This window comes from Anas acuta, chromosome 19, assembly GCF_963932015.1.
Source record: "Anas acuta chromosome 19, bAnaAcu1.1, whole genome shotgun sequence".
Classification (NCBI taxonomy): Eukaryota; Metazoa; Chordata; class Aves; order Anseriformes; family Anatidae; genus Anas; species Anas acuta.
In genome coordinates this window covers 8,534,119-8,558,069 of record NC_088997.1, presented here as the reverse complement: position 1 = coordinate 8,558,069, position 23,951 = coordinate 8,534,119, and the positions used below count along the sequence as shown (strand labels likewise).

The following is a 23,951-nucleotide window of genomic DNA, read 5'->3' as shown; positions in this document are numbered from 1 at the left end:
AAGCCACGCTGTAGAGAAAGTGTGGGGACTTGGGATTGCCCAGCCTGCAGAGTTCTCTTTATAATACTTTTTTTTTTTTTTTATATACTGCATCTTTAACCCAGAACACCTGAAGGCAAGGCTTTGCTCCTTGTTGATATCCAAGTCCCCTCTTTACTGAGGGAGTTCAGTTTACACAGTGACGTGGCTCAGTCTGGTTATGCTACAAAAATTCCAAAAAAATGGTGTTACCAGAACCCTCTGTTCTTTCAGGCTGACAATGCTGCTTCTCCCTGATCTGTCAGGAACCAAAAAACAAGGAAGAAGGTTGGAAACCCTCAATAACTCCACTGCCCAGCAGGAGACCACAGCTATCCGGTCTTCAATTGGCAGTGGTCTATAGAAATGATGCCCACACTGTATTGTCAGTGCAACATTGGCATTGTCAAATGCCCTTGGACATGAAGCAGCCTGTCAAATATTTACCAGGGTCCTCACAGGAGTTCCAGCAGCTTGGAGTCATAATCAGGAATGGAAGCTGATAATGTCTTTTGTCTGGAGCACTACATGCATTTGGCAGGGAAGCAGGTCCGACCATGCAACATCTTTTGGCAGAGAAGCAGAGCTGCCGCCGTGCCAAGCATGAGCTGTCCTGGCTGTTTGTCGCCTGCCTTTCAGTTACTTTGCACCAGGGGGCAGGTTGAGCAGAGCACATTGAGAAACCCTGATATTGCTCACATCACAAAAATCAGCTCACTGCAACCGCACAGGATGATATGGCATTGAGTGGCTTCTAAGAACCTTAAGACAGGAATGCATGAGACTACCTAGAAATATTTCCTTGTTTGTGATCAGCAGCAGTCTGTCTGCAAATGGGAGAAGTCACCGTACTGGACGCCCATCCCTAAATAAGGGTCATGCCAGATGTGCAACTACAGCAACCTTGTTCTGAACTTGTTACTTGAAGCAGCACCACCTTTTCCTCCATGCAGGCAGGCTGCAGTGGCCAAGACAGAGGAGCACAGCATATTTGAAATATGGAAAGAGATCCAAAGATGACCCCCCCAGTCACTTTTTTTTATCTCCTTAGATACAAGTGATGTTCTCGGGTACAAGCTTCATCTCCCCCATGATTTCAGCTCCCCCCCACACATTCACTCCTGTTTTACCTCTTCTCTTCTTCCAGCTGGTTCAGCAGTTCGATCTTCTCCTTTTGCATTCCATCCACCAGTGCTCGTGCCCGCTGGAGGTTTCCCTCTGCCTCTGTGACGTACTGCAGTGAAAAAAGAGCCCAAGTCACAAAAGTTAACCATGTCTGAAGTTCAGAGTTGTTTCAAAAAGGATTGGAACAAGAGAACAGAAGGTTCTGATGATGTTTCAGAGGTTGCTATTGTAAGAAGGTGGATTTTCCAAAAAGCCCAGTATAAGTATCAAAAATTGCTCAATCTCCACCAGCTGTAAGTCTGATCTGTGTTTCAGCACCTCGAACACTTTGGATAATCCAGCTCTGATCAGATTTAAGCACTTCAAGCCTGAACAGTTTTGAAAACCTGGCCCAAGGTTGCCAGATCCAGTTCTGCCCTGGTCACAAAGCCAGAGTCATTTCAGAATTGCATGAATTCATTTGTTACTGTTAATTACTGGGAAATATTTTACACAAGGAAAACTTCAGCTTGCTGTTGATTTGCCAATTTTTTCCCTATTTCTGACAGGCAGGTGTGGCCCAACACAGAGATACAGAGCATCACCCCTACTCCCTGGTAGCTGCATTGGGTTTATAAACACGAGCAAGGAATTCACGGCAAGAGCAGTGGTTAAAGAGCCATACGTTGATGAATAGCATAAACCTGTAACTCTTTTCTTTAAACACTCAAGTGGATAAAATACCATCTATCTAAATCCTTGTGGAAAAAACAAAATGCTAACACAATCAGCCTGTTTTCCTTGTGATTGATGACTCCGTTAATGCGATTGAAGCATCCCCCTCTGGTAGGAAAGCAGTGACGTGCAGGAACTGAGCTGGTGTCCTCAGCAGTGTCTGATAGCATCAAAAACACTGCAATGCAGTCACGGCCAAGGCCAGAGTGGGCGGCCAAGGGGACTGAGTTTGCTTTCCACCTGCATTTCAGCATTCAGATGTATTGATCCACCAGATATAGACTATTACCAGCCCTTTGTCTGGCACAGCCCTTTTTCTGCTCCTTCCTGGGGAAGGAGAGAGCACATCCCACTCGCAGGAATGGAGAAACAGCCTCTGCTTCTTGCGTGGTGTGTTAAGCAATTTCCACAAAAAAAAAAAAAAAAAAAGGCAGAAATTCAGAGCCCAGCTTCCAAATCAGGTAGCTGCAGCACAGGGAAAGTGTTATCACGACCTGAAACTTCCAGCGAGGAAGCCACACTACCTCCTACCTGCTCGTGTTGGGCCTTCATGATGGCAATCTCCTTCTCCACCTCGCAGATGTGGCTGGTGGCTTTGGCGACTTCAGCCCGCTCCAGGTCACGCTCTGCCAGCAGCTGCTCGATGTGCTGCTGCTTCTCCTTCAGCGCCTCCTGCAGAGCTGTGGTGCCAGAGATTTTTCGGGCGTAACGTGAGGAGGTCTCTGTCAGCTGGAGAATGGAGTTAAAAAAGAGGCAGAAGTTAGGTTGTGTCCTCCCCAGTCTAGAATACCTTAAAGTCCCCCGTCAAATCTGAAATATACCTCATCTACTGATTATTTATTATGCTGCCAAGAGCTGGCACTACAGCTCTGTACCCTACAAGTCGCATTAATGAGTCTGCAAAAAGAGCGTGCATTGCTTGCAAGCTCAACAGCTCTCCTGCACTACAATGGAAGAATAATTTCCCAAAGGACAGGACATGGGGTGAGAATTAGGTCAGCAAAGGTTGTCACGCATTGTATCATCTGCCTTTTAAAATGCATTTTATCAATGCCCAGCCTAGTGCAGTCCCAATCAGCGAGCTCAGCTAAGAGGAATTATATCAGCTGGAGGCTGGTACGGGCGGGCTGGATCTGCTCCCAGGACTGGGTACTGCACCCTCTTCCCCAGCCAGGATGACTGCAGGTGCTATGCAGCACATGCTACGTCAGAGCTAGAGCTTTTAATAATATTGCTGCCTGCTCTGCTCTCTGCCTTCTTGAGCACCTTCCAAAGCACAAGGCATGTGACCCAGGACAGAGTCATCCCTTCATGGCAAAACGCAGTCGCTGCAGGAGCTGGAAGGCACGGCTGTTTAACAGAACAGCTCGCTGCGATGCAAACACACGGGGCAGGAAGCAATTGCATTGTTTTGCAGGGATCTTGTAACAAAAACCTGCTCTTAACAGCAGAGCTGAGGTTCAACCCATTCCAAATAGCACCTTGGACTTTTTAAATGGTTGCAATTGCTCAGCATCTGTTTAAAGAAAATAAAAAAGCTGCATGCCCAGTGCAGCTGCTGGAACAAAACTCCAACCCTCCCAGGTTTGTAGAACCAGGCCGCAGCAGATGGAGGCTGCAGTCTGTGGGACAAGCCACTTACCAGCCCGCTGCGGCTGGGCCGGCCCCCGACAGACGATGCCACGGAGCTGACGGAGCTGATGGAGGAGCTGCTGGGGCTGTGGGTTAGGGCAGACACCCCCATGGCCATCCGTTTGCTCTTCTTGGCCTTGGCAGGGCTGGTTGACGGGAACCCGATCCGGATCACCTTGTGGATGGGAGCAAAGAGGCCGAACTTGGGAGGGCACTGGAAATACCTGTAACACAGGAGGGATGCTCCAAGTCACTGGTGCTGCAGCATCCACCTTGTCAGAGCCTTGCAGAGCGGCACTGCCAAGCAACACGACCCCAGCTCATCTCAGCCCTTCGCTGCTTCCTTCATGCGAGTGGTCGGATTATTCTCCTTTCCTGCCACTTAGAGCAGTGGCAACCTCCACGTTTTCGCTTGTGCTGATTACGAAGGGAAGCCCAAGATAATTGCCAGGCACGCTTTGATGAGCTGCCAGGAAAGACCCAGCTGGTAGCCCGGATAGCACAAGGATCCAGCATGTAAACAGTGACAGCACACACTCCTTCCTCCCAGAAGCAAACAGCCTTCCCAAAACCTGCATGGCTGTGCTTTCTACCCTGCTTTACAAAAAAGTCACGTAGCAAAGTGTGTCAAATAAAAAGGCACGAATCACACAGCTCTGTAGGACATTCTATGGGTCATTTTTCCTCCCAAAACAAGAGCTGCCATTCCTCCCCTCCTAACTTTGCAGCTAAAAATGCCATTATCCCAAAATCCAATGCGCACCATCCCCTCTGGATGGAGAGGAGAGGGAAACTGGTTCCCTGCAAACAAACTTAAAAGAGGCAAGCATAACAAAAGGGTGTATCAGGTAACTGCAGTGAGCCTGATGATTATGTTTCTACAAACAAATAAGCAAAACTTACAGCGTCAAACCTTGGGAATCCCCTTAGAGCTCAGGCCTACCTATTGCTAGCCAGCTGCATTGCAGCAGGTAAACCCAGACAGCCTCCAGGCATCGTGTCCCTTTGTGGCTATGGAAGAGCCAACACAAAACTCTCTACTTTAAGATTTTTTTCTCAAAGCCTCATTAGCGAGGCTAGGACAAAATACTGGGCCATATAATAGCCTGTCCCATGTTAGCATTAAAAAAAAAAAAAAAAGATTCGAATGAATAAGTGACAAACCCAGCTTTCCTAGCACAAATGCTCTTTCTCCAGATGCAAGCAGCTGGACCCCAAAAGCCTTCAGTTTGTAAGTGCTGGCAGTTTCAAACACCTGCTCAGCTCCATTTTTTAAAGATAAAAAAATGGAAAAACCCTACAATCTAAAATCGCTTAGACCCCTTTGCTTGCTGCCAACACAGGCTCCTGGGTTTAGAAAGGCTATCACAGTCTAACCTTGTTCCAGAATGGAGACCTAAAGTAGAAAAGCTGTGTGACCTCTTGCAAATCAGCCAAAGCATTCCTCAGCATCACGTTTTCAAACTAAAGTCTGCAGAGGCAATCCAACAGCATGGCACAGCCCTTTGCACAGGTCTAAGTGACCTGAGCGTAAAATGCTACTTGTGGCTATACCATACCAAAGGGTAAGTCAATCCAAAGCCCCCTACAGCTCTTATCAAGTCCAAACTTGCTTCAGGCTATGTCAGCTCACCTACTTTTAGTGGTTGGAAGTGGTTGCAATTAACTGGTATAGTTCAGAGACAAGAACTGGGTCCAGAACACTTGGCAGCAGAAACGTCTGCTTGAAACCCAAGAGCTGCTCTCAGCTGGGTGCTACAGAGCCCTATACCCACATGACAAAGAAACTGGAAAGTGGTGGTGTGACGGTGATGCAAACTGCAGGTGGGAAATAGCACAGAAAAATTTGAAACAGACAAAATTAGTTTTTAAAGTGCAAGGCCCATGACTGACAGGCTTCAAACTATGTCAAAGTTTTGTGAGCAAAGGCTCCTATAGGAGCAGGGGCAGAGGAGAGTAAAATAAGTAAAGGTTAATATGAATCAGTTAAGATGAGTAAGTGAAACTTGTCCGGCTGTGTGGATTTAAAACAACAACAACAACAAAAAACACCACACTCCAGTACTTCTCTGCTCTCCCAAGCAGACAGAACAGCAGGTGCAGCACACCCCAGTGTCTCAGCAGTACCCATGGGATGCCAGGAGAGGGGCCCAAACACAGTGATGTCCTCTCAGGCACTGCTACTATAGGCAGCCTCCACCAGAGAGCCACAAGTTGCTCAGGAAACCTTGGCCCTTCATCCCTGCTTGGATGAACACCCAGCCCTGGAGCCCTTTGCTGAACCTGCAGGAGAATCAGAGCGACCCTCCTCAAACTCCAAGGGTCCAATTCACCAGGAGAGCTCATGACAGCAAAGCTGGTGACAGAGTCCTTTGCTGGCCCATTTGCCCCCATATCACCTCCCCTCCTTCCACCAGCCCCCACCACCTCAGGGACAGCAGACTGCCTCTGGACCCAGCCCTTCTGCTGTAACAGCGACTGCAGCAGTGAGCACTGCTGGTAGGCAGCCAGACCAAAGATGCTCACTAGATGGCAACAGCCACCAAAGCACAGAGCCTCCGGAGCCCTGGACAGCCTCCTCGCAGACTGATTCTGGCAGGACAAACTCAGGGCAGAACCAGGAATCCTGAGTGACCAGGACAAACATGGGGAGCACTGTCTGATGGGTGCCTGTGTGGCCCAAGGGAGTGGGTTTTGGTATGGTGGCCTTCCTCCAGAACCCTGCTGTTGAAGTCAGTCCATGCTGTTAGCTGCCAGAGAAGCGTTTTCACTGCAGAAAAATCAGAAGGTTAGATGAAGGCTCAAGGGATGAAGAGGGACAGTGCTGCAAACCTGCAGCCAGATGCTTGGTGGACAGACCTTAGCAGGACAGTGCCTGCGTACCACTGCTGAGTTGGCTGACATTCACTGCTGCTAGGAGATCTGCGTAATCAGCTTGGACACAGGAGGCAGGGATGCCGTACAGATTTCCTTCAATCTCCTCTATTTAATCAAAACCTCTGAATTTGCTCCTGTTCCCCAATTCTTGTTGTGGGAATCAATTGTTCCTGTTCTTGATAAAATGCCAAAGAGGAGCCTTGCAGCCACAGTGCACACCACAGCAAAATAAAACCATGATGTAGCGGTTTCAGAAGAAAGATGACTTTCAAAAGTTGGGATTTCAGAACACAGCAACAGAAGTGTGAGGACAAGAGCCAGAGAGAGCACCCTTACCACTCACATCTGCCTTCCACACATTCCACATGCACAAAGACAGTAAATCATTTCTTTGCACCCTGAAGATGAAGCTTAGATATTTTATCATGCGTGACAAAGAAAGCAGGGACTTGGCTTCACTCCATGACATATTCTGGTTCTTTTCTTTAGAGAACAGGCTGGAAGTCAGCCATCTGCTGCCAATCATTTACTGCTTTCTTGTCCTGACATTCCCAAGCGTTTCTCTTATTTAAAATGAAAACATTTGACTGCTGGACAAAAAGGGGCTGATTCAACACAGAAGCCTTTATTACAGAACCTGAGATCTACTGATGGAAGAACTCTCAGTTCCTGAGTAGTTTCAAAGTTCAATCTCACCTTTAATGTAAGATTTCCTTAAGGAGCCCTGAGAAATCAGCTGTATTTCCCCTGTAAGGAACTTGTGAAGGACAGGAAATCAGTTCCACCTGTACTGGAACCAAGGCCAAAGCACCGCTACATAACTCAGGTCTAAGCATTGCCAAACTCAAACACCTGAGGCTGGGTCACTCCCTTATCTAGCTTCTACACAAAAAGAAATACAGCTTCTTAGAAAGCTTGCTAGGTGTCCCTGCCTAGTTTTCTAGACACTAACAAGGGCTGTTTTGAAACAAAAATAGTGGAGGTACAATTGAGGCAGAGGTGATGAGATCGATCAGCAGATAACTGTAGCACTACAGAATTCCTACAACAACAGACCAGGGCCAGCAATTGTTCTTTCAGATCTTTGAAAAGTTGTTCCCAGGAAAAAAAAAAAAAAAAAAAAAAAAGGCCAGAAAAGCCAGGAAAAAAGTCAGAGCTTTATTCTCTATAGTTCTGACAGGCTCAATTTCAGATACAGTGCAAGAAGAAAGTTTATTTGTGAAGCACACGTGTGGTAGACCTAACCCAATCACAGAACCCATTCCTAGGAAAAAACTTAAAGTGCAGTGCAATTTAGTATCTTCCCTCTACTCTCTCCTGTTTCCTGCAGCCACTCCGGTTACTCCTCTCTGTACAGACCTTACCTGATTCTGCTATAAAATGCTCTGGTAAATGAGGCTTCTATTTTATCTCCTGGAAAAATTAGTCCAAAGCTTCAAAGACTCAAAACTGGACTCTTCCTCCCCATTTATAACATCCAACCCAACACATCAACTCTCCCTCCCAGACCCGAAGGAGTTTGGCACCCAGTCCCCGCAGGAGGCCCGCAGGACCCCGTGCTGGGAGCGCCCAGTACCTGGTACCAGCCACGGCCCCGTCGTTCTTCCCCAGGGGCTCGTCCAGCTCCACGCCGCACCACTCTCCTTTAGCAAAATCCGTCTCTCCCACGTAGCGAACAACTCCTGTCTTTGTCCCACCGACCTGTCAGAGGTAAAATGCTGAGGGTTAGAGAGCAACGCCAGCATTACTGCAAGTCGCTTAAAGCCAGAACAGATGTGGAGAGAGAAAGGGAAAAAGCCATCATCAGCATCTTCTGATTCAGACCTAGTGAAACCAGAACAGGCAGTTTTCACGTCAAGTTCTCCTAGCACCAAAGATGCCTCTCCAATAACTACAAGCAAATCTCCCACTTCTGGACGTGCCTGCCTGGAAGATGTCAGGACAAATATAATGAGAACACCAACTAATTACGTACAGTTGCTTGCCAGACCTTGAAGGAGTTTAAGCCCTGCACACACAGCTTGTACCTGCCTCCTGCAAAGCACAGAGAAATAAGCAAAGTCACACCTTCTGCTCCCCTGCGTACACTTAAAGCTCTCAATGCCCTGAGCAGACCCCAGGACAGTGTAAGTCAGCAGTGCACAAGGCTGGGTTTTGATCACCGCAACCAGAAGACATTTCACGGAGCAGAAGCTGCCTCTGCCTTTACACCGGGAGTGCCTACAGGTGTCCTTCAGTATTTGCGCTGAGAAAAGAAAGATGGAAAAGCAGGAGGGATATTGTTCTAAAGATCTGTGTTCCTAGTAAATCAGCATATAATTTAAACCTTTTTTGGCCTCTCTGTTAAGCCTAGATTCAAGGAAGAAAGCTTGAAAATGTTATGATTAAATTTTTAACTTTTAACTTCAATGACTGGCGGTTATTTTTTTTAATAGTAAATTTTAAATAAAGCAGTATAAACCAAATATTACTGCCCTACAGAAATCAGTGATGGAGAAATGCAGAAATCTCCAGCTTTTTATGTTTCAGGGATGTAACAGGTTTGCCAATTCTTAATCACTGAATATTCTGGAAATTGCTTATGCAAAGGCAAATGAGTTTTCCCAGCCTAAAAATAACTGCTCCTGAGAGGACCAGGGAGCACAGCTCCAAAGCCTGGCTCCTACCTCAAGTCCTGGGGGGCTGCACTGCAGCTTGAGCTGGTCCTCTGTAAGTTTTCCCACTAGGGGTGTAGCAAAGTGCTACTTATTGAAAAAACCTTTGAAGTTTCTTATGTAGGAAGGAAGAAAATATTTGCCAGCAGTAAAAGTATCAGAATAAAGCTTTCTGGTCCTATACCATGTCCCGGAGCAAAAGGACTTCATTTCAGTATTAGGTACTTGGCAAGTTACAGATTTGAACAGCTTTGGTAAGATTCTTTACCACTTGCTCATAGTCAAACAGCAGTCCCGTTTTTGATTTATCCAAGTCCAGAAAGAATTATTCTCTTAATATTAATGCAATGATTTAATGCCAGTCTAGTACATTTCTTTAGCTACAAGCTGAATTCAATGAAGACATAATTCATCCTCGTGCCATTTATAAAAATGAAGGGAGCTTACCAGCAGTCTTAAGTTTTTTTTTTAATAGAGTTTTAATTACAGATACGGAGCCACATGATCCTGACCCTACTGAACCTCATGTGATCTCCTTAATAACCCGATGAGCTCCCTCCACCAGTGTGAGTCTCCAAACAGCAGAGAAAGTGTGCTTAATATCTACACACCTAAGGGCACCAGAGCAGGACAGTCAGAGCAGGCTGTGTTCCTACCCGAAAGTCACAAATGGCCATCCCACAGCCCCCCAGGTGGCTATCGGATTGTTTCCAAAGTAATGGATTTTATTTCTCTTTTGAGGGTTGGTTATTCTGTCTTTTCCCTGAAGCACGCCCTTGCCACACAGGATCATCTTCTCCCTGTTCTGTCCCAAATGCCCCCATGCTCCCTGACGGGGCTGGGAGCGCAGTCAGGAGCTGATTTGGGGTTGCCATGCTCACACGTCAGCATTTAGACCCCTTGTTGAACTTCCCAGCTTTTGGCAGGCACGCAGGAACTCTCATGGATGGACAGCCTAGAAAATTCACCCGCCTCAGACATGCAGATTTATTCAGCCCCGATAATCTGCTAATGCTGCTCAAATAAATAATGCGTTTTGGGAAAAGCCAGCTGGCAGGTGGCACCATGGCGCAGAACAAACAGTCTCATCAAAACAGAAGCATTTGTTTTTATTAGAGCCTTCAACAAATCACAAGTATCACCTTGGAAGGAGGATAGGAGCAGCTTGTGAGAGGCAGCAGGGCTGGCACTCACAGACCCCAAGTCAAGGCAGCCGCTTGGCTGCCCCTTCTCCCCACACCTCGCTGTTACACCACGCTCCCGGAGCAAAACTCTCAAACCTTTTCAGAAGAGCTTTCAATACTTTACCAAGACTGTCAGCAAGATTAGTCATTTCCAAGAGAATGGGATTTTGCTCGATGTAAAGTGTTATTACTTTCAGTTATAGTTATTTTTGCAGAAAAGCAGCTGAAATAGCTCCTTCTTGAAGCTCAAAAATAAACAGTATTGACATAGCAAGATTTTGTTGTTGTTGTTCTGTTTTGGATGGTTTCTGATTAGCATTAGTGTTCCATATTTTCACCTGAAGCAAAGAAACCCTTATAATTAACTTAGATCAAGCTCACCACAATCCACCCTCCCCATCTGGACTCCAGCAGCCTCGGAGCCACCCCCCGGCCTCCTGGGAAGTTCAGATCCAGCCCCAAGTTCTCTGCCTTGGCTCCCACGGCCCTTTCCATGCTTTCGATGAGAGACCATCGCCCTGACCTGGCCTTTCCTCAACAAAAGACCTCTAACAGTCCTAAGAAAGTCTTGGGCTTGACGTTCAGAGCACAAAACCAGGGCTATTTAATGGTTTCTGTCCTTAACGGGTGAGTCAGAAGAGCACCGTGCAGTCACAGAGGAGACATCCACGCGCCTCTCCTGCGATCTGTAGTAACGCTGACATCATGTTTTACTAGGGTTTTCTCATCAAAATGACAAAATTGGACCCAGACCAGTATCCCAGGGCTGAAAAGACAATGATGCTAATCCTTCCAGACACTGTCTTCAGCAGAGCTGCTGATATATCGTTTAAACAATTTGCCCAATTAGCACCAGCCTCGAGCTGGCTGCTGGAAGTCAGACCCCTGCAGCCTGCGCTCGCTCCTTCCCCTTACGCCCTTCCTGCTCACCCCACTGCAGCTTCATGCTCTCAGCAAGAACCTCCTAACAGCCATCCCCAGCCTGTGGCAGTGCAGTGCTGTAATTCACTCCAGTACTGCTCAGGGAAAATAATGCTCAGGGAAAATAATAATAATAAAAAAGTGGAATTCAGGCCAAGAGGGACCGTTCCCCACAACACCAGGCACAATTCAGGGGCCAGCACTGGCTGTAGACCCCTGCTTGAGCACACCCTCAGGCAGAAGCCACAGTGGTGATGCTGTGTTACCTGCTAAAAATTCTAATCTAGCCGTCTCAATTTATTTTCTCAGCTGCTTTCCAAGCCATTTCTACAGGACTGTGTTTCCCAATTGCATGTGCTTTAGCTCTCCCAGTCGTAATGGCAGAAGATTATCACACAGGGTCTGATTTAGACAGAGTGCTTTCTGCAGCAGCGTGGGTGTTTGTGTCCAGACATCGGAGATTACATGAAATGACCAGCTTAAGTACAAGGGAGTAACCACACCTACCTATGGGCAATGCACGTCAGTGCTTGCTAGGGCTGTGTCCCGGCTGGCAGCTGGGCACAGCGCTCAGCAGGCTGGCAGCACGGTGCGGGGCTGGTTGCAGTCAGCTCTGTCTGCAAACACAGCTCGTTTCAGGTGGCATCCAACCATCAGCAGTTTCATCTGACCAGACATTCACTGCATCATCTGTGCATGCCAGAACTGGCTTTTAGGATGAAGGGAAAAAGACAGCCAGGAATTACTGGAGAGTTCCTCCTACATGAAGTTACGGGATTTTTTTCAGTCTTCTAACCCACTTACCTTTGGGGCCAACCCATCCCCATAGCACAACTCAGCGTTACACAGGGACAAGTCTGACAGCGCTGCTGATGCAAGACATCTGGGCACATTTATCTTCCAGGCACCAGTGAGAAAACAATGTCCTCGGGATGCGGTGCAAGAGGGAAGTCTGGAATTCCAGCATCCCTCCTGAGACTGCCTTCGATACCGAGTCCACCCACGTTAATCGCACAGCTCGCTCCGCACAGACCACTTGCAACTCCTATTTAATGACAGCTATAGCATGCAGAAGGCAAGGACTGGCCAACGCATCAGCCCAAATGAATGGTTAGGAGGGTGTGTGCGTGCACAACAAGCCTCAAGGAGTTAACAGGCAGGGCAGCAGCTCCGGGCTATTTATTACCTCTTGGCTTCACTGCAGGGACAGGGAACACTTGCTCCTGTGACAACAGCAGTCACCTCCTGTTCGCACCAAACAATCTTATACGGTGAGAAGAAAGCTTGGACTGGCAGACCTGGGTGTTTTTCTGTCTCTTGAAGCCTGCAAGTAACTGGAAGGCCGCATTTCCCCAAACCTCCACAGGGGTGTTCCCATGCAAAGCCCTGTGCTCAGCCATGCTGCTGTCACACCCTCCAGTCAATGCACAGCAATTAATGGTCTCCAGCAGCTGAAAGCAGGTGCTGAATACCAACACCTTTCCTGACAATACTGTCCCGACAGAACTACAGAACGTGGATCCACCTTTCTTCACCGTCTGGTTTGCAATCAGTGAGCATACCTTGTTACTGTCCTTCTGTTAAGGTCAGGAGTAGCGCTGTGCCTGTAAGGCTCTAGCAAGCTGGGAGAGCTCTGCTCAATTACCAGGAAAAGAAAAAGCATGGATCATTCCTGCCCAATGCCTCCCATGCCCCCACAGCAGCAAGACTCCAGTCGCAGGCACTGAAAGAGCTCGAAGCCAGCTGACAGCAGAGCCCCTGGCTGTCCCTGCCCAAGGGACAAGGCTAAGGCTGCCATCCTCCTTGCCGGGGAGCTCCTAACGAGAATGGCTTCTCATACAGGTGGTTAAAGGCTTTCTGCACCTTCAGGCAGGCAGATCCAGGTTGGTGCCAAAGAGGACGCAATTGGTTTACTCATGAGAGCTTTGTCATTTGCCAAGAGCCAGAGGTTGCAACACACCCCAGGCAAAAAGCCACCTGGCAGTGTGCAGAGGAGAAAGCGATCGCTATCATGCGCTCAGGGCAAGCCCAGAGCCTCTCTGCAGCAGCCCAACCAGCCCACCACGGCAGTCCTGCCACCAGCACCGCTCCATCATGATCCCACTGTTAGCACCGCCCCTGCTATCTCAGCAGCGATTCTGGTTTCGGCCACCTACAAGTCCTGGCAAAGTCACAAATCTAGAATCCACCCAAAGAGTAACTGGGGCAACACTTCACAGGAATATAGTCAATCAGCAAATGAGATGCTTCACGGCCCTTAAATAGTCTTGTTTGTCACTAGGTTTCCATATTGAAGAGAGCAATCCCAGTTAGGAGACAGCAGGCTGGCTACGGGACTGAACCTCTCTCTCTCTCAGGAGATTCTTTATTTAGCCTCGCACCCAGAGAACACTCACCTCCTCCCCACCCTTCTTAAGCAAGCAAGTACATTAGGGTGGAATGAGTTCAACTGCTGAGAAAGCCCCCCTCAGCATGTAAAACACATTTTCTTAGGCAAAAAAAAAAAACAGCAATGATTCCTCTCAAGCAGAACATGCTCAACTGCTCCATCTCTTTCCATCGGTTCGTTCCCTGGAGAAAGGCACCCAGCCAGCCTCGCATTAACAGCAGCACTCCAGCTATTACCACGCTTTGGGAAGCTCCCTTCTTACTGAAGCAAAGGTTAATTGTTCCACATTCATTTGCCAGACCTCAAGAAACGAGGTTCTACAATATCAGGGTGGAGGTTTTTTTTCATCTCTTTAATGCAATTCTTGCATCTCTGGGAAAAAGCCTGAGTTCAGCCGTGCCGAAGGCAAACGTTATCTAATTCTTCTAGTGGAAAGCTCCATTAAGTCACTTTTAGCAGTCTCGGAACAAAGTTATTGAAAAGCAAAAATGACTTCAAGCTATAATGGACTTCAGCGAAGTGAATGAAAGCCACTAGCAGAAAATGCCCAGGACGCAGAGCGCTGACGCTCGCAGCACCAGGTGCCAGCCCTGCAGGCCCAGGAGAGGCTCCTGCAACCTTCTGCTCCGTCAGCAGAGCAGTTACAGAAAATGCAGGTCCTCTCCTCCCTTGAAAAGCCTGTGGTGGTTCCCCTCTGCCCCAAAGCCATTCTCAAATAAAAAGATAATCTTACGGGAATGCATGGACTAAGAGCAATAAAAACTAAAACCGTACCAATCTGCAGAGGACAAGAGCAAGGATTGACTCAGGGAATTTGAGGCAACTCGGGTTAACCCAGAATTATTGCTTATGTATTCAAGCACCAAATATGATTAGCTGATGTCTCCATTACTGGAAAAAAACATCTGCCAAGCACGTATTACTGGGCCATACCAGCAAATTGTTTCTTGTTACCATTATCTGCTCTTTTCCTGGACCTCTGCTACCGCACGCAAACAATTCCTGAGGTTTCTCTGAGTGCTCCTGCAAGTGCCCGTGAGATGCTCACTTCATATTTGTTCTTTTAATGTTCTTCATTACAGTAACAAATCATAGTACAGAATGTATTGTAGAACATCTGGGCTGGATAAGCCAGCTGGCAGGGGAGGAGGGCTTTTATTCATTTAAAAACAAAAAGCAGAAAAGCAGACAAAACCACGGAAAAAACATTAGCATTTTGTGTGATGTGAGTGTGTTGAAGTCTCAGTCCGTGTAAGCACCGTATTAAACAATCTGACCCTGCCTCAGTGAGCTCCCAGTCAGGACAAGAGAGAGGGATTCGATAATTAAGTCTGGGGAAAGCTCTTGTGCTGCCTGGCTCAGGAGGAATGGAGCCAACACTAGCAGAGATTTTATATCTTGCAGTTTGCCTTCTGTGGCTGCTGCTCCACAGAAAGCCTTCACCTGAGCACCCTCCCTTACCCCCGCAACAGGTAAAGGAGCAAACCAACCAACCAGCTAAAGGAGGACAGATTCCTGATGCTCCTTTTTCCCTTGGCTGGCTGATTTAGCATATACACTTTGAGCCATCAGCGTGTGGGCAAACAGAGAACGTCTCTGACGCTTTCGCTGCCTGCCCCTGGGAGCAGCAGGGACAGCAGCAGCTTTGCTGACAGCGGGCAGACCCTGGTGGAGAGAAATCAGGAAGCTGACAAATGAGCAGCAAGCCTCTAAACAGCTGGTGGGTCCTGCTGGGGTGCAGGACACAGTGCTCTTCCATGGGAAAATCCGAGCACATGAAGTGTTCTCACCTCTGCAGTGAGCTCTGCAAGCCTGCATGTTCACACCAGGTTTAATAAGTGCTGTAAATGATGGGCACAGACAGAACTCACCTGCACTGCTCTGAAAAGGAAGAAATTCAATATATATACACACACACACATATATGTTTTGAATAAAATGAAAACGGAATCAACTCATCCGCTTGAACCACAGCCCGCCTGCTATCCCCAGCAGAAAAGCCCTGCTCCCCGAGACCACCGGTTGTGTTGGGAGCACCTCTGAGCCCCCTGCACAAGACCCTCACAATTTGGCCAGGCAGCAGAGCTCCTTCCCCAGCCTGTTGTGCTACCAGCTGGGGAGCAATGCACCCACCGAGCCCTGGCAGGAGGCTTCAGAGGGCTGCTGGTGGCAGAATTGCTGTGTTGGATGTGTCCTCACAGAACTCATCAACACAAGGGAAGCCGTGTATAAATGTTGGGCTGGGAATAGCTCCCACCCTCTGCTGGCGGACACCAGCATCTCTCAGACCAGGCACCACCACCAAGCTTAGCCTGCTTTGACCCCTCTGCCTGCCCCAGCACAGCCTGCCCAGAGGAATACAAGCAGTGTAAGTTTCTACCAAGCCATCATCGTTAACCAGAGGGCAAATCTGTAATATATATATGTAATATACATATATATATATAGCAAGTTCTGCGCTGTAACTGTTGGTTTCTGAACCAAGTGCCCCAAAAGGAAATGCTACTCAGCTCATTTTAAATGGGAGCCACACTGCCTAGGATGCACAAAGTAACCCTCTGGAACCTGTCACCTGTTGGTTAGAGTCTTTTTCAGTATCCTCGGAACTGAACAACAAAGTCACAAGGGATGTGTGCTCAAATGCCTGGTTCGTCAGTGTCTGCTATCACAACATGCATCATACACACTAAACAAACCTAAACTGTGTTATAGAACCGCAGAATAAGGCTCCATTCATCTGTGCTGTTTCTTTTCCTTCTAAACCGCAACTGAAAACACAACTCTTTTGCTAGGACACAAAACGGAGACAAAACACGATGGCAAACTTGCAGCTGGCCATTTTCTACCACAAGTATGCCTCTTTGGCTTGAAGGCACACAGAGCTCTATTTTGAATTATGAAAGCAACAACACAAATCAGAGGTGGATAACCCATCCATCCGTACGATTTCCCCCAGAGTTAAACCCTTAAAAAAAAAACTGTAAGTTTCTTTCTGTATGGGAAAGGAATTACCATCATATCCAGCATCTTAGGAACTAAAGCACCAGAAGGGGAGGGATCAGCCATGAGAGATTCCTGCAAACCCCTGCAGAGTGTGACCAACAAGACACTACTGCTAACTCCCCAAAAGCTCCAGCACACACCATTATAGAGAATATCACAGGGACAGACAATGATAACCATTGGGACAGAATAATCCTCTATTTCCCTCTAGCATTTGAGTGGGATCTCTGATGCCACTCCACTGCTCAGGACTTACCCAAGACAAAAAGCACTCTTGTATTAATGTCAAAAAGAGGCATGCCCACAAGACACAGCATCCCAAATAACAACTAATGCAAAAGTTCCAAGCCTGCTTAGCCCAAGCACCCCTTTCCCAAGACCACATGCTGCCCCACAGCTCACCACCAACTCTGCCACCCTTTTAACTCACCCCAAACAAGGAGGAGACAAATTCAGCCCTTCACTTTCCAAGGAAGGCCCCACAACCGACTCACCAGCACGCGATCTCCAAGCCGTAGGTCCTTCTCCCCCTTTTTCACAGACCCGCTGTCCGAGAGGTTCGATCCAGACTCGTTGCCCGTCTTCATGGCGCTGTTGAGGACGCTCTCCCGCAGGGGGATGACGCGGGTGGAGAGGGGCGGTGTGGCCGTCCCCGAGTGCAGTGACAAGTTCTGGGCCGTCAGAGAGTCCACGGAGGGGGCGTCGCTCCCCGAGCCCTCGGCCACCGGCTGCCGCGTCAGCTTGGACGGTCGCGTGAAGATGCCCTGCAGCGGCTGGCACTCGAAGTAACGCACTCCACCGACTGAACCATCGTTCTTACCCACTGGGTCATCCAGAACGACCCCTGCCCACTGGCCCGGAGCAAATTGCGTCTCCCCGAGGTACTGGATCACTCCTGGCTTCACTCCATTCACCCAGACGCGTTCGCCCACCACGAAGTCTCCCAGGAAGTCGTCGCCCACCTCGGCGACTTTTGAGCCCGACTTCTCAGTGCTGGCGGTGGAGGTGGTGCCCTGCTTGTGTAAGGGCGAGCCTGTGAGTGAGGGAAGAGAGGATTGGGCATGAGGAGAAATCCTAAAGGCAGCCACAACACCAGGAAGGGACATTTACAAAAAGGAAACATCTGGGGCCACAGCTCAGGTTGCAGCCTTACACCAGGCAGGAGTTGGAACCTGAGCGACCCCAGTACGTATGCATCTTCTTGGCAGAAATGCAGTTTGCACAGAAATCTCAGTGTGCTGCCCCATTTCTGCAGATCTCGCACACAAAACAGAAGCAATACCATGTCTTTATCCCCTTCATAAAGTGCATTTATTCCCAGTCCCTCCACAGCACTGAAGGATATTTTGCGTGGCAGTGCTGGTGTAAATAAGCTCACAAGGACAGGAGTGGAGGTAGGTGCCTAAGGATCCAAGGGGACTGCTCAAAGAAAGATGCCCAGGTCATGCTTTTTTCCCCAAAAAGAGCGAGCTTTGATGTTTCAGTGGGTGTTCAGAGCTCCCCAGGTGTGGATGCAGGCAGTTAACCCAGGCACCGCGTGTCCCACTGGAGGGCAATAACAGCCCCGTGGGACCACACAGCTGCCCGCACGCATCGCTTGCTTCTCCCAGCCGCTGATATTCCCTGCGCAGAGCAGAGCCCAGCAGCAAGCAGACACCTGGGGTATGCTCAATATAAACAGAGCATCGATAAACAGGAAACATCTACAAACCCCTGCAAGCACGGACGGCCCTTCCAGGGCTGAGGCTCAGCACACAGAACTCAGGCAAACCTGCGAGAGGGAACGCTCATCCCCACACAGCAGCGGCTCCAGATAGGCTTTGCTGCGAGGAGGAAAGCTGCAGATGCTGTTGTAAACTCCCTGTCCCGGCTGCTCTTTCCTAGGATGGGCCAAACTTTCAGCAGTCCAAAATGAGACCCTTAATACGCAGCTGGCATCTGAAGGGTAACAAAGCCAGCCCAAGCAAACAAGCTCGCAGTGACCCCGCGCTTGCTGACCCCAGGGTCAAACGGTCACAAACGTTGTGCTTTCCGTCTGGGTCCCAGGGGAACTAAAATAAAGAGCATATGGACTTCATTAAAGCACTCTTAAGCCCAGAGACAGGGGGTGGGTAATGCTAAGTAAAGCCCTAAAAGAAACCACACAGACCGAGGAAATAAGCTTGCAAGTTAAGATCCAGTAAGACCTATACCCTAGACCTGTGGTCATCCTCAGCACCTGGCAGCACTGAGATCCTAAGCGTGCTTCTCCCCTACAGCTGACCTAGGGGGTGAGCTGTGACATTTGCTCAGCCATCACCACTGCTCAGCCTGCACCACTGCTCCAAGCTCTTCCAGAAAGAATGGGCCTGACGGATCAAGCCCAGCTCCAAGAAAGGCCAAAGAGCATAAAGGCTCTCGAAGCAGGACACTTCAAGCTTTGCTAAAGGTTTAATGCTAGGGGAAAGAAAAGAGCACCAGTGCTTCAGTGTTAATATGAAGAACTTGAAAGTTTTTGCTAAAGCAGCTGCCTTAAGAGAGATTACTATTGACACTTCAGTTGTCATTAGACTCCGGAGTCAACACTTACATCTGTGCAGCACAATTGCACCAGCTCATTCGTGGTTCCTGAAGGCATCACCCCCAGCAGCTCACCAGGCTTGGTGAACCGGAGCTTTAACAGCCTGAGAAAGTTCGCCAGACTTCCCTGCTCCAGGGTATGCTCTAACTTCAGCCTCAGTAGCACCACTTGGCCAGAACAAGTCCCATAAAACTCACCCCAGCACAGGAAGGGCAGTGCCACAAATGCCATTCCCACCTGGAAAGCTCAGCAGCAGCTGCGTGCGGTGCTCCCAGCGGAGCCCAGCCAGCTTCCTGGGAGAAGGCTGTGTCGTTGTCCCTCAGCTGCCTTCTCTTCACCTTAGGGTCCTGCCCTGAAAGTTTCCTCAACCTCAAATATTCATTAACTTCTTATTTTGGCAGCTGCCTGTCCTTTCAATTCCTTAAAAAACAATACACCAAAAGGAGCTCCATTAGAGGGGACGGCTTTACATCCAAGAACCAAGTTCACATTAAAAACCAAAAAACAAACACAGATTATAAGGATGCTTAGGACTTGTGATCTTCAGTAAAGACTTTAAATAACAAGGATGGAAAGGGAAACATGGCTCCATCCAGGTGAACCATAAAGACAACCACAAGCAGAAACTAACGCTACCATTTTCATTTCAACCCCTATGAGCACAAGACAGTCAAGCAGCTAGGTTAGGAGCCAGCAAGGTACACTTTAAAGTCAGTCTTTCATTTTAATAGCCAGGTATGGCTGTAGGGTTTTTATCACCAGTGTCTGTGACGTGTAGTTACTCTCTCCCCTTTTCTATGTATGTGAAGTAAATGAGAAACACACCTTAGGTCCTGGTTTCACGCTCAGCAGAGTGTTGTAATCCCCAGATCACGCCGCTGACATGTTTGCGGCAGACACGCGACGTGCCAAGCAGAACAGCAAGCTGAACTCTGCTGTCCGGGGGACTAAAAGCACAGAAATTTTGGAGGGGCTGCGTCTGAGTTCACAAAAGATCAAAGCTGTTTTTCTAGCCCTAGTGGAGCCCTAGGAATCTTTATTAGCTCTGTTCGTTAACGATCAAGATAGAGCCTACATTAGCTCTCTCAAACACCTCTGTAAAACGGCTGGGATAACCTAACCCTTCAGCAGGGAAGCTGAAGCAAAGCAAGGCAGGAAGGCTGCCCCGGGGCTCAACAAGCACTGCAGCAGAATTTAAAACCACATCCAGACTCACCGTAAGAGCAGCCACCTTCAAAAACTGTCTTGGACAGGGGAAAAAAAAAAAAAAAAAGAGGAGTTTGCTGGACTCTTCGTGCTGCATGGTGTTCCCTGTAAAGCCAAAATTTTAGTGCAACTTTGTTCATTTTAGGTGCCTGCCCAACAGGCAGGGCTGCCAAGCTGCAGTAATTGCACCATCGCAGGGAAGCAGCCGAATTCCAGGCTCCCAAGCAGAGCGGTGCAGTCAGCAGCATTATTAATTCTTTATAGTTCTTTAGCACGAGGCCAAACAATTCAAAAAGAGTGTTGAAATGAAGAACTGCCAGGAAGATCACCTTCTTCATTATGGCCACACGGCAGGAACTTGGTATTTTCATTACCCATGTATAAAATAATTACTAAGCCACCAGTTTTCCTATGGTACAGCTAACAGGTTCTGTGCACTGTTTCCAGAGAAGAAACAAGTCACAGTGGTCCAACCAAAGCCATCCTTCCAGGCTTCAGGTCTGGTGGACCCATTAATTACATGGCCACACAACAACCAAGCCCTGATCCTCCCAGCCAGGTATCTTGGCACCAGCCCTTAAGAAGACAAAATGCAGCAATGAGCAATGTGTCTTTGATCCCAAGAGTATTTTAGAATAGCCTACGGCAGAAATTAGCTGGCAGTAGGCACTGGTGCCAGCTCGCAGCACTGCCCTCCAGGACCTGACAGCTGGAGTTGTCCCCTCCTAGGGCAGCTCAGAGGAAAGCCAACCCGGTGTCCACAACTCCCGAGGTCTCCTCAGCCCATAGGTACCTAACAGCTGGTCTCTGCCTGTGTCACTTGGGTGCTGTTTCTGGATTAGAAAAGCCTTCCTGCTCTGGCCGGACCCACCAACTCAGCACAAACAAGTTCCAAGAGAAGTTGCTAAAGCAGAGCTCCTGATCTCAGGTACAAAGCTGAGCACAGAGTTACAGCAGAGGAATGAGAGAAACGAAACACAGATTGATTTTTTTCTGCTCCAACCCACCTTTCAGCAGGTCCCTGGTGAGGCTGAGCAAGAAGCCACGGGGACTGTCCGAGTGTCCCTGCTGGGTGTTGAACCCAGCAGCATGAAGATCTCTCCCCCCATCGCCCAGGGGATCGCTGCCTCTCTTTGCTGCTCTGTCCAGCACAAACCCTGCTCGCAGGACGGGACTGTGACAGCTCCTCCCTCCCTCCCACACGTACCACAGGCTCTGAGGTATAACACGCACCATGTGGGATCTCTTCCACTCGGGCTTTCCAGCTTTACAACCCTATTGTGCTCGTCAGCCAGCTCATTCTTTGCAGTTTAAATGGTCTTCCTGTAGGTCACAGCTTTCAGGGCCGAACAACAATTTATAAATCAAAGTCAAGCACGGCGCCCAGTAAATGCACATCTTATCCAACCCTAAATCTCTGCTTCCCCTTCAGCTTTTGTTCAGCCCACACGTGACAGGTCAGTAACACGTACAGCAGACCCGGCCCTTGGGGCCTTTCTGTCTGGTTAGGGACCAGCACCAACAGGGCACCCCAATGGTTCAGCCCCCAGCACTTCAGGAGCCAGACAAATTCCTCTGAGCCGGGAACTGGAGAGGCTGAAGGATTAAATTGAGGCTCCAGCCTGCTCGCACGGCTCTCATCACAGCGTCAATGAAAGCCCCGTGTCTGAAGCCCCTGGGAGCACAAGGGCTCCTGCGAGCAGGAGGTGGGCACATCCAGCTCTTGGAAGCGCCTGCCGTAGCAAGGCAGCTCTGTACAGGTACAGGAGTGAGAAACCCCTTGCAAACAGAAAAGTTGAGAAGTAAAAGTTGAAGCAGAAGGAACGGAGCTATCACCCTGCAGCACCAGCAGGAATAACCCTCGGTGCAGGATCCCTGAAGAGACACAGCCTCGTGCCACGTTTGGGAGCCATCCCCGTCCAACAAGACCGGGCATCCTCACGCTCCCTCCGTGCCTTTCGACCTCCCGCAGCACTCCGGTTGCTCATTTCTTATCACTGGGTAATGGAAACAAAAGGGAGAAAGGAAACTTGTTTCGGAAGGGGAGGAGGGAAGAGGAAAATAGTTTAGCATGAGAAGCGGTGCACAGCGAGCGTTACCCACGTATTTCCTACTCCCTGCAGAAACCTTTTGTGATCTTGCTGCTCCTGAGACGCATGCCAGGCACCCTGACTGCCAAAGGAATCAGAAATTCAACAGCCTATTGTGTTGCCATGGGAATCAGGAGACAGGCAGTTAATTGATAAAATGGAGGCACATTACATTGAAATGAAGAAAAAAAGAAAAGATATACCAGAGCAGTGTCTTATGCCAGGAAGGGAGGGCAGGAGAAAACCCACGATATTTACAAAAGAGCTTTACAACACCCTTAGGAAAGGTCTCTTCCCTTCTCCATTTTAATTTTCAGAGGTTTTTTTGGGGTGGTTGTTGATTTTTTTTTGTTTGATTTAAACCACAGCACAGAGGAATAAGTCTGTAACTAATCCATCACCAGTTTTGCCTGATACAGGGTGCATGCAGCTCTCCATGCCCATCTGACAGCTGCTATTTCCTCACCTGGTTGCAGCCCACCACCGATGCTATAGGTACAGCTGAGTGGTGATGGGGCAGCTTGCCCTGTGGCTAGCAAGCACCTGATATTTGCTAGCCCTGCGACCAAACCAACGGGCCAGAAAGCTTCAGGGCCAGCTCTGCTCCTGCCAAGTCTGGGCAGTCCCATGGCCACAGGACTGTAAGGCTCATGTGAAACCAAGGCAGATTTTGTCAGCTGGAAAGCCCTGCAGCTGGCCACAGGGGTGCCAGCTGGAAGGAATAATTTATGTTTTCACTGCTGCAAGGATTATGCAAGAGCTTGAGATGCGAGAGCTTAGTGCCTGGCTCGCTGCTGGGCTCGAGGCTCAGCTGCCGGGGGGGGATCTGGTCTCACTGGGGTGCCCGGCACTGCCCCTGTGCTCAGGACACCGAACACTTGGGATGGACGACACACTTCTGGTAAAACTGCAGCCCTCCACTATCAGCCAGAGCTGTAGAACAGCATTTTACAGGCAAGTACCTGCCAACTCCCAGCAATTTGGGCTTCACCCCTTGCTTTTTACACTGCAAGCACCGGGTCCTGTGAGCCTCTCTGGGTCTGTGATACCACTTCACCTCCAAGCACAACGCTACAGAAATTCCCTAACCGACGGTCGCAGCAGAGCTGATTAGAGCTTCCCATACAGAAAGGAGAACAAAAAAGGACAATCCACGGCATCGGCTTTCAAAGAGGCAAGCCTCAGTCCCTGTTGAATACCATATCTGGTCTACCAGGCAGGAGACGAGAGGCACAACCTGCTGCACCTCCGGGAGCTGCCATCTGCGTGGGCAGAGGCTCGGCTTCAGCTGGCAGCCTCAGCAGAAGCTGGGGGGGCTTTTGGGGTCTCCCGAGGGAGGAGGGCTGCCTGCTGCCTTCACGCTGCTCGGGGGCTGAGGCCTCGCGGATTTCCAGGTTCCCACAGAGGAATCGGAGCTTCTCGAAGCTGCTTGGATTACACAGAAATGCTGTTGTTGGCAGCCGAGTGAAAGCCAGCCCTCGCCGCTCTACCCAAACTCAAATCGTTGAAGCAGCTGTTTTCTGCAAGATTTATCGCGGCCTTTTCAGGCTGCAGGATAATGCAGAAAGAGAGAGGGGA

General features: G+C 49.0%; 1 protein-coding gene across 5 annotated transcripts in view; it reads right to left on the bottom strand.

Moving 5' to 3' along the window:
- The window catches only part of CLIP2 (CAP-Gly domain containing linker protein 2), an 80,002-nt gene that overhangs the window by 23,810 nt on the left and 32,241 nt on the right, over nt 1–23,951 (bottom strand). For 3 of the 5 annotated variants that reach the window (XM_068656418.1, XM_068656417.1, XM_068656419.1), the window contains exons 3-7: nt 17,012–17,550; nt 7,943–8,067; nt 3,500–3,713; nt 2,389–2,586; nt 1,149–1,252 (exon numbers count right to left, since the gene is read on the bottom strand). In XM_068656418.1, the coding sequence (XP_068512519.1) occupies nt 1,149–1,252; nt 2,389–2,586; nt 3,500–3,713; nt 7,943–8,067; nt 17,012–17,550 (1,180 nt within the window). Of the gene's footprint in view, nt 1–1,148; nt 1,253–2,388; nt 2,587–3,499; nt 3,714–7,942; nt 8,068–17,011; nt 17,551–21,290; nt 21,535–23,951 lie in introns of those variants that run through there. The other 2 variants (XM_068656415.1, XM_068656416.1) reach the window with 1 other exon arrangement.